Below are 10,669 nucleotides of genomic sequence, written 5' to 3'. Positions count from 1 at the left end.
GACCCTCTGAGCTCTGCCTTTCAAGCCAGTTCTCAACCCACCTCACTGTCCACTCGTCTAACTCACACCTCCAGAGCTTCTCTAGGAGGATGTTATGGGAGATAGTGTCAAAAACCTTGMTGAAGTCAAGGTACACAACGTCCACTGCTCTGCCCTCATCTACCCAGCCAGTCAGTCCATCCTAGAAGGCTGTCAGATTGGTTAAGTGGGATTTCCCCTTGGTGAATCCATGMTGGCTACTCCTGATCACCTTCTTTTCCTCCATATGTCTGGAGATGACATCCAGAATGAGCTGTTCCACTCCCTGTGCAGGGATGGAGGTGAGGCTAACTGGCGTAGAGTCGCCTGGGTCCTCCTTCTTGCCCTTCTTGAAGACTGGAGTGACACTGGCTTTCTTCCAGTCCKCAGGCACCTCTCCAGTCCTCCAGGACCTCTCAAAGATCATGGAGAGCTGCTTGACAATGACATCYGCCCGSTCCCTCAGTACCCGTGGGTGCATCCCATCCGAGTCCATGGATTTGTGGATGTCTAGCCTGCCCAGAAGGTCTCTGATACTATCCTCCTCAACCAAAGGAAAGTCTTCCCTTCTCTGGACTTTCTCCCTCACATCCAGGCTGCAGGACTCCTGGGGGCTGCCCTCAGCAGTGAAGACTGAAGCACAGAAGGCATTCAGTAATTCTGCCTTCTCTGTATCCTTCATCCCTAGGGCCCCCRCCCCATTCAGTAGCAGGCCCACATTTTCCCTAGTCCTCCTCTTGCTGCTGATGTATTTGAAGAAGCCCTTCCTGTTGTCCTTGACATCCCTTGCCAGACTCAATTCCACCTGGGCCTTAGCCTTCCTCGCAGCATCTCTACATAAAACTATTATGTATTGTGCTAGTAACACAATAAAACATATGTTATTTGTATTAATTACATACTTTAGGATATATTTGCTCATGTCACAATTGAAACATACAGCGCTTTTTACATATATAACCTATATTTTGATTGCATGGCGAATATTTACACAACCACATCATGAAGGAGAGGTATTGGTGAAAAGGCTGGCACAGAGCGAGCTGTGGGCTGCTAGAACAGTTCACACGGGTTAGCTCCTTCTTTTTGCTATGGTTTGAGGTACCCTTGAAAGGCGATAGGAGGGATGGACCTTAGCTAGAGGAAACATCTGGGCAGCTAAATCACCTGTGCACTATGGAATAAATAAAAACAGGAATGAAAGGGATCCTGTGGAGTTTTCTTCTCTATCCCCTTGCTCTAGGGACAATTAATGTCACCTAAAGCACTCCTGATGTACCTTTAGCTTTTTCCAAAAACTGCCAATGATGATGTTAGGGCTGCAGGCAGATGACTGGGCTGCTGACTAGGTCCTGGCCTGAGATTAAGATAAGACATGTGAAAGACAGCACATGGCACATGAAACTGCTGGAGGTAAGATAACAATGTGTAAAGGTGAAAAAAGTTATGGATAAAGCTGGGATGGCTGGATTTTACAGATGGTTAAGGGGAAGTTATGTAAGAAACAGCCAGACTTCACAGATACTTGAAAGAGTATACTGGGGGGACCTTTGGAGAAGTACAGTCTTGCAAGGCCAACAACACCTAAGTAATTCTATACAAGTCTGATATTACCTAGGAAATAATAACAAAATCGGGCAGGGATGTAGCAAAACTGGAACCAAAGGAGAATCATATAATGGTAAGGTTGTTAGGGAGCTCTGCAGATCATCTAGTCCAACCCTCAGCATAGCCCATACGGGGATTGAACCCACAACCTCAGCATTAGCAGCACCACACTCTAACCAACTGAACTAAACCTGCACCCAGAAAATGTAGTTAGAAATGGTTTGCTTGTTTAGGAAGGGATGAGGCAGGTAAAAGAGAAGAAAGAGTAGGGGAAAGGGAGAGAGAAAGAGAATAGAGAGCTTAGCTCATCATATCATTGGGAAGATTTGCGGTCCTTATTAAGCAGCCCTGCACCTGATTGCTGAAGTTTTAGTGGGAGAATAACCCTGCTGTTTTCAGCATATGTGCTTGACCTGCCTTGGTGGTCAGCAGGGACTTACTGTGTCTTCAGCATCGGTGGGGAAAGCCTGGGAGCTCTATTCCCAGTAACAACAGGGAAGCCTAGTACCTAATGCACATCCTTCCTCAGCCTCTTGGAACAGAGGCAACCTATTCCATCATTACCTTTGCCACTGGAAAGCCTTTTTTTTCTAATATCTAACCAAAATCATCCATCAGTTCCAAAACCAGACAGAGAGTTCAAAGAAGGCTAACAACTATTAATTAAGCACTTCACAAAATAGTACCTGGAGCCTGAGTGAGTCAGGTGCCTGCATCCCGTTTTGAAAAATGATGGATGCTTCCACAATAGTAAGTCAACAGTCTTCGTCTATATCAAAGTTGCATCAGTATACAAATCAATCAAAGGATGAAGTCAATTGCTGCGCTGATGCTGTTAATTGAGTTTAAACCAGGATTACATTCTTTGAACTGAATTCATTTTTTTGTCACACTAGGGAAATACAAAATAAGTTATAAAAATGTTCCCCAACATAGTTTTGCTTTGATGTAGTAGAGTCTGTTTTCAAATCAGTTCAAAACAAAATTTGCTACAGACTAGATACAGGAACTCAAAGGCATTTTGCTAGTTTAGGTGTACCGCTCCTTATAAGCATGCTTCATAAATCACCCAACTCTGCATGGTAAGAGGCAATACCATTTTCTTCCAGTGCGAGGCAAAGGCCCAAGCAAGGAGCACAAAACCAATCATTGCAGAAAAGCTGTATTATTTCACTGGATTTTCATTTGGGAAATCTGTATCCTTTATATATTCTCAGTTTCAGGATTCTTTGTCTGATGCAATTCATTTTTTTACAGTAAAATTGGGAGTAATATGATAATTGGTATCTTGGAATGAAAATAAGCAATGGTAGTTTACAGGAGGTCTACCTGAAAAGTCTGAGTTTCATACTGCATCCCTACACAAATAAAATAAAATAAAATTAAATTAAATTAAAAAAAAAAATCAAAAAAAAAACTCCAAACAAAAAGAGACTGGGTTCATTTTGAGCCACTGCTATTACTGATTACTTTTTATTCTTCCAGTTTATGTCACAAGAGAACCAGAATCCAGCATGACACTGTAAGCATAAATTTTTAACATTACTTTGAAACAAATGGAGATTCTGCTTTTGCTAAGACAGTACACTCTGCACAGTTTCAGGAAGAAAATTATTGTTACAAACATCAAATTAGTGAGAAAAATTGAGGCCTCTGCCTGCTCATTGCACTTGTCACCATTTTCCATGATTCTATATCCTGCTTTTGGAGAGCAGAAGAGTACAAATCTTATTTTAAAGGAACGAAAGATGTAACGTGGAACTACAGTCAAGCAACAACGATGGATAAATAGGTCCTTGCATCTCCCTTTCAGCAACTGCTCAACTGCTAAATAGCACTATATCCTGTTACAACTTTTACACGGGCACAGTCTAAACCATTTCAGTGAAAGGGTTTTTGACTTCAGATTAAAAGTACAATAAAAAGATAGAACTGTACTCAGAGAGAAAAACAGTAATTTGCTGGTACACAAGCATATTAACTCGATCACAAGAGCTGGGTAAAACTCTGAAGTTAAGGGATGAGTTGACCGAGAATGAGACCCTTAGAATATGAAAACCAACAACTTTTTAGCAGTAAATTTCAACAAATTCCCTTGCCTTCTCCACTAGGAGTGATGCAATTAAAGTAACTTTATTAAGAGATGGAGAAGGCAAGTTATATTTCCTGGAGCAAGGACCATTGAAGAGAAGTCAGACAGTCAATAGACATACCATTATTTTCAAGGCAAGGTTTTATTTAAGTGGGCCCTGGGTTTCCTGGCCTAAGAGTTTCTTTCCTTTGCTCACATTACCAAGTAAACAGTGCTAGCAGAGAGATCATTCTTCCCAAGTACAATTTCCACTGGATACATAAACCTCCACTGAAGYTTCAGCCTCACTTTAGAGCACACTACACTCATCTGAAGCTGTAAGAGTTCGGCAGCAGTACTGAGGGTCTCAGGGCTAACCTAAAAGTCCTCAGATTCAATGATTCATGAGAAAGACTGTAAGAATAAGGATAATTTAGGGCAATTGTGAAAAGGTCAAAGCTGACAGCAAAGTCGCCCTTGGTAAATAAACTTTTGACTCTCTGAAATTTGCYTTTCATTTTAAATGGAAGTTAGCATCTGTCACAAGATCAGATAAAAAGATTGGATACTTTAAACAGGCGGATGTTTGGCTCATCAGTTCTAGAGTCTAAAAACTGCTGATCAACAGTTGTATTTCTGGAATGGAAACTAACCTGTTGTACCTATACGTTATGAAACAAGGTTATTTATATAATACATGAAAAACCTCAGTGACGAAAACCAGATTCTTAATATGACTAAATCAGTGACTGAAGTGGATCTTTTGTACATCCTTGTGATGTACACCTAGCTCCTGGAGGAAACAGTCCCAGGTGAGATGAAAATAGCTTCAGCTAAAACAATCACATTAGTGCTATCAAGAGATGGAGGAAGTAAAACCAGCACCCACACAYTACAATTTCCCTTAATTCTGTAACAACATCCTTTCATTAATATCTTCTATTGACAAACAAAATGAAAGGAATGGCACCTACCATCAATAATATCCTCTTGAAGAGATCCATATCTGCCGTCTCCGTGAGCAGGTGAATGCTTGTAATGTCTGCCCCGTTGCGGTCAGCTCCTAAAGAAACCTGGCTAGGATCTCCTCCAAAACTAGCGATGTTCTGCTGCACCCATTTCAGAGCTGCCAACTGATCCAAAAGGCCTGCATTTCCCCTCGCCTCAGGAGAGCCTGTGGTGGGAAATTAAAAATAAATAAATAGAAATGAATCTTGAATGAAATAAACTTATAAACAGTTTAAGTTTTCTTTAATTGTTATATTTTTAGCAGCTGAACCTTGATAAAAAGAAGTACCAATGTTTAAAAATCTAAAATAACCTCTTCCAGGGTCATCGCTTTACAGATGGACTCTATTTCAGTTTTCACAATACCTAGCATTTAAAAGAGCTAATATTCAATACTCTGTGCCTTCTTTGATTAGGGTAGAGCTCATGTACCATTAACGCCCACTACCACTTTTTTTCTTCTGGTGAAAGCAAGGGACACAGATGTTAGAACAGCAAACATGGAATCTGAATTTGTGTGCCAAAGTCATCAAGAAAGGGGCAGTGACCACAAATACTTATTCACTGAGACTCTGAAATAAGTGGACATTGTGCCAGACTTCAATACCCAAACAACCATGAGATTTAGTTGTTATTAATTATAGGCCTCATGCAAGCTGGAGTGAAGGACTCCACAGTCTCCKTCTCACAGTACACACACAAACAACCTACGCCTATACATGGGCTAGAATGCAGCTAGAGGCAATTAAAAATTAATCTGTTTAATTCCTAATGCTTTCAAAAACATCTGATCATCCCTTTCTCTCATTTTTTCCAGAAGGTAATACATCTTTTACCAGCCAATATCCCAGTAAGAGTCTGGCTAAAAGTCCAGTTAAACAGACTCACATTCCTGAAGTCTGAACCTACAATTTATTGGCAAAGACTGAAAAGTCCACAGTACTCATTCAAAACCTATCCCAGTTTTGAAACAAAAAGATGCAATGTGGGAATTATGATAAACTCCTTTTTTTTTTTTTTTTCCTAAGTCTTTCTGTTGAGCACTTCCCTCCAAATTACGCATACTTTTTCCATTCATACTGTGTGGACTTGGACTAAGTCCAAAACCACATCGGATCCTCTATACTTAATGAGATTTATTGAATGCCTTGCTCTCAAGGGTATAGTTTACCCTGACACTATTTGATTGTGGCCTCTGGCCAGTGAGGTTCACAGTGGTGAACCTGTCCCATCCAACAATGTATCTCCTATCCTTTGCCTCCAATGCATTAACACTAAGCAAGAGAGGATTTTATGGCTTTGGTCTGGGAGCAGGCATTGAATCTTCTCCCTTTCATTTCTCCACACACTACCAGGCCACAGGCAACGTCAAGACAGGAACATCCCAAATCGACCAAAAATGGGAGTTTTACACTTCACTTGAATAGGTCTAAGATTTCACCTTCTCCATGACAGTATGTATCTGTATCTTGAGCTGCTTTAGGAAAAGCACTAGCAACAGCTCAAGGGAGATGATTCTTCTCTTCTACTCAGCACTGGTGAGGCTGCATCTGGAGGGTTGTCCAGTTCTGGATTCCTCAGTAAAAGAGAGGCATSGACCTGCTGGATTGAATCCAGCAAAGGGCCACGAAAACAATTAAGGGGTTAGAGCATCATGAGGAGACATGAGGAGAGGCTGAGAGAGCTGAGACTGTTCAGCCCAGACAAAAGGCAGCTCTGGGAGAATCTTATCAATGTTTATAAATATCTGATGGGAGGGTGTAAAAAGGATGGGGCCCAATTCTTCTCTGTGGTACCCACTGACAGGACAAGAGGCACTGGGCACAAATGGAAACACAAGAAATTCCACTTCAACACAATAAAACACTTYGTCACTGTGAGTGTGGTTGAACACTGGAAYAGGTTGCATAGAGAGGCTGTGAAGTCTGTTCTTGGAGATATTCAAAATCTGACTGGACRCAATCCTGGGCAACCTCCTCTAGTTGACCTTGTCTGAGTAGGGAGGGTTGGACCAGATGATCCCCAGAGGTCTCTCCCAAGCCCAACTATTCTGTGATTCTGTTAAAGATAGTGAGATATAGCAGTTTAACAGCTACCATTTTGCAGGAACTTTTCTTCCAAGCTCCATGATATACTAACAGTGTATTTCATTACAAGATCGGATAAAGTTAAAAATATAAGAGATGACAGTTYATAAAAAATAATAAAATTATTGTCCTTCCAACTGCAACAATTTTACAGAGAAAAAAAAAGGAAAAGAAATTTTTGTCTGGTGCTAAAAGCATCAGTGTGCCTCTTTTTGCAGAAGCAAAGTGACAAGCATTCTGTTTCCCTTTTGCATATAGGATTTTTCTGACTTGGTTAATTTAGGCAGAGCTCTGAGACCTCTAGCAGTTTACAGTAATAAGATGTGTACTGATTCAGATGATAACAGTGGTGGTTTATAATGTAATTCTTTTCCAATCAACCTTTTTTTAAAATAAAAAAGGAGCATTTCAACAAAGGCCAAATTCATTTGCCTGTAGACATCTGTTGAGGTACSTACAATTAAGACCCTAGTTGCCARCTCAGTCCATGAGGGTGGACTGAATCACACCTCTGGAGGGACCATAGTCTGCACTGACTACAGAAAATAACTTCAAAGCTTCATTTGCACACCTGGTAGGAGATATGAATCCAGGTTCACATATCCATAAATTGTGGTCAAGAGATTCTTTTATTTATTTTTAAAAATACTGTGCTCACCAAATTCATTCAAATATTTCTCTGGAGTACACCTGCTTGTATCTTTCTTCTTCTTACATCTCCGCTACACCTAACCTGTCCCACTAATCATATATAAGTCACATCACCTTGGATTTCTTCCCACACATTTACATATATTATAACATATAATCTCTCATATATATCCTTTGAAATTGATCTCGGTCTAATTGATAACTAGATTTGAATTATATGACATTGTACTCATTTTTTTCCCATGAAAAGTGAAAAATGTTTAATTGTGCATTCCCCATGTTCAGATATCACCACTTAAAAGACTATTTTCTTTTCAACACTAGCCAGCAGCAAGGTGGTATTTCAAATGATAGGAAACTAATGTCAAGAGCATTTAATGATGAAACCCCCCTAGAAAAGCTTGAATTTGTATCAACAAAAGCAAAAATAAGTAATTTCAATGCAGCTTCTAAGAAAGGAAGAGAAAGTGCTTATTTGCACTCTTTTTAATTCACAGTGARCCATTCATTTTTTATAATTTAAAATTCTCCACATTCAAAACTAGAACATTTCCAAAACAAGGCAGAAAAGCCAGGAATASAAACATAGCTGAAACTATTTGTTTCTTCCATTGCCAAGACCAAATAGTAAGCTTTTAAAGTAAGAGGAGGCTCAGAAACTTGATAAAGTAGCAAATAGTAAAATAAAAAAGCTGCCACTTTGTGGACTGATAGCTTCACCCCAGGCAAAGAGCAATAGCAAACATGCATCCTGTAGTCATCCACATACCAACAGGAATGAACTACTAATGAAGGTATCACAGCGACTGATCTAAGAAGCAGAACAGAGTACAGATGAGACCAGATTATTGATAGTCTCACACAGATCTTAGAGATATTCACATCACAATAACCACCACTACAACTGTCCTTCTAGCAGGACAGCCAAGAATCAAATGGGTCTGGAAACTTCAACCCACTGCTGATAGCTATAGTTTTAGYTGATCAAGTGAAGCAATGGAACAAAAACTTTCCCAGCCTTTGTTTTTATTGAGCTTGCTCTGCACACTGCGACCAGTTCTCAGAGCTCTCAATCCAGCAATCAATCCTCCCCGCATTGTTGAAAAGGAAAATTCATTTTAAGAACTTGCTGCAAGCCTCATGGGACTTTCCTGGAGTAAGTGAAATCCATGTAAATGCTTTAACCACAGGATGTGACTTGCTAACAATATGCTGAACAACAAGACAGAAGAGGGAAATATAACCAGCTCCTTTTTGTCCTGGCAAAAAGTACAGCCAGGACAATGTACCAAGTTAGAGAAAAGATGCATGCACTGACATTCACAGTAGTTAGACCAGAAGACGCATGTCTGCCAGAAATCTTTTGTACTACTTGGGTGATAGCCCTGGATATAAATGTCATAAGCAGACTTTTCATAGAAAAATATYGCATTCCTGGGGACCAGAGGAGAATGAAAATAAATTGCTGAAATACTGAAGTACTTCAGGATGAAGTAAACAATGTCAAGCACACACATTTCCTTTATTATTAAACTGAAGAAGCAGAAAAGTGCTGAATTTAAGCATGTAAACCATTCTGTTCCATATGACTTCATGTATTCTCTTGGAGGGATCAGGCCTAACAATGTGACTGTCTTCTCTACACTCTTGCCATCCAAATAACTGGCAACTCCTCTTAACTTTTTATGGGTGCCAGAAAGTGTTCCATTTTGCAACTTTAATGGATGACAGTAAATTAAATTAGCAGAATGAGTTTTAACTCCCTGCAAAAGGCCTTTCAACATGAGATATCAAAACAACTGCAAGGAAAAAAAAGTTGTTTTCACTACCATTCCTCCACAAAATTATCCACTTTACCCTTTATCAATTTATGACAAGTCAGTGTCAAAGGATTCAACACTTTGCTTTGGTGGGCAATGAAACTGATATTGCGCACAGGATTATAATCTTTCTTTGCAGCTACAAGGCCTTAAATGTTCCATGTCCTAACACACCCACGATCCTAAGGATGAAATACTGTTCCCTTTGAAACTGAGGGCAAAATTCCCATCAATTTCCAAAGAACCAAATTTTTCAGCAAGAAAGAAAACATCCCTTGAGTATAAGTAAGTTTTGTGGTTAGGGGCAGGAGCGTGGCACTGAAAAGACTTTCTAGGTCTTCCTGTTGATGTGATGTTTTATGCTGCTCCAAAGTCTTTTGCAAAGAATTTTTCTGCTTCTTCCAATTCCCTTTGGAGCAGCAGGACTTCCCCAAATGCATACAGAAAATACTGGAGAAGAGGCCAGAAAAGACCACAGTTGTCCCTGGCCTCAGCTCAACAGTGCAAAGAAGAAGGTGGTCCCTGAATTCTCCSTTCCCAATACACTGCTCAAAGCCGTGGTAACTAACCATCTCCGTCTGGAGATTTGCAACTATGTATAGTGAATCCTCATGTGTTGATTTTCAGGACATGAGTTTCCACAAAAATGAGGTTTGAAAGTTCATTCTGATCCGTAAATTATGTCTAATCACACTAAAATAATGCCATATAAGATTCAGCCCAGCCAGCAGTTTCCATTTAGGAAGAAACCCAGGTGAGATTCATAGGTTGAAGAAGGTTAGTGGGTAATGCGTGGGCAGTGCTGCGTAATGGAAGCTTGAAAAGCATGCATGTATCCACACCACATTTGGCTCTAGCCAAAATGAAGCCACAGTATCACTTTCATAAGCATCCGGTTTGCAGAAAGACAAAAACAGTGATTCTTTCCCCAGATACCTCTTTTACCAACTTCATATCTAAACAAATAAGGAGTGTGAACCACTGGTTCTCTAGTTACTGAATAAGAAACAGACTTTGCTGGGAAYGAGCTTCCCACAAATCTGGAGAACAGAGAAAAGAAATGATGGCAAAACAGCTGCAGCTATGATGTCGGACGAGGCAAAGCTCAGCCAGGGTCMCTAATAACGCAAATTGACATGACAACGTATGTTGCTTTGGTACTTGCAAGCATGAAAAATATAACCTCCTGCCCAGAACTCTTTCTGGTGAAGAGACTTGATGGTGGCGAATAACGTTCTATAAAAGAACTCTACAAGTCACAAAGAAATGGTACTAGAAGGTCCAGCAGCGAGACCAAGGATGACAAACACAGGAGCCAGAATGGAACTTCTGGTTGTTGCATTTTCTCCCCATGGTCCTCTGCCTTAGCTTCCTTCTCCCACACAGAATTGAAAAATAGTGGGAAG

At 40.3% G+C, this 10,669-nt stretch overlaps 1 protein-coding gene across 1 annotated transcript in view; it reads right to left on the bottom strand.

Moving 5' to 3' along the window:
* The window catches only part of TG (thyroglobulin), a 169,069-nt gene that overhangs the window by 62,029 nt on the left and 96,371 nt on the right, over positions 1-10,669 (bottom strand). The window contains exon 41 of the mRNA XM_085319766.1: positions 4,672-4,871. Within this exon, the coding sequence (XP_085175892.1) occupies positions 4,672-4,871 (200 nt within the window). The remainder of the gene's footprint in view (positions 1-4,671; positions 4,872-10,669) is intronic.

The sequence above is a fragment of the Rhea americana genome, unplaced genomic scaffold (assembly GCF_003343005.1).
Source record: "Rhea americana isolate MKP2758 unplaced genomic scaffold, rheAme1 scaffold_0, whole genome shotgun sequence".
NCBI lineage: Eukaryota > Metazoa > Chordata > Aves > Rheiformes > Rheidae > Rhea > Rhea americana.
The sequence above is the reverse complement of the archived record's forward strand: the minus strand, read 5'-3'. Positions and strand labels throughout refer to the sequence as shown.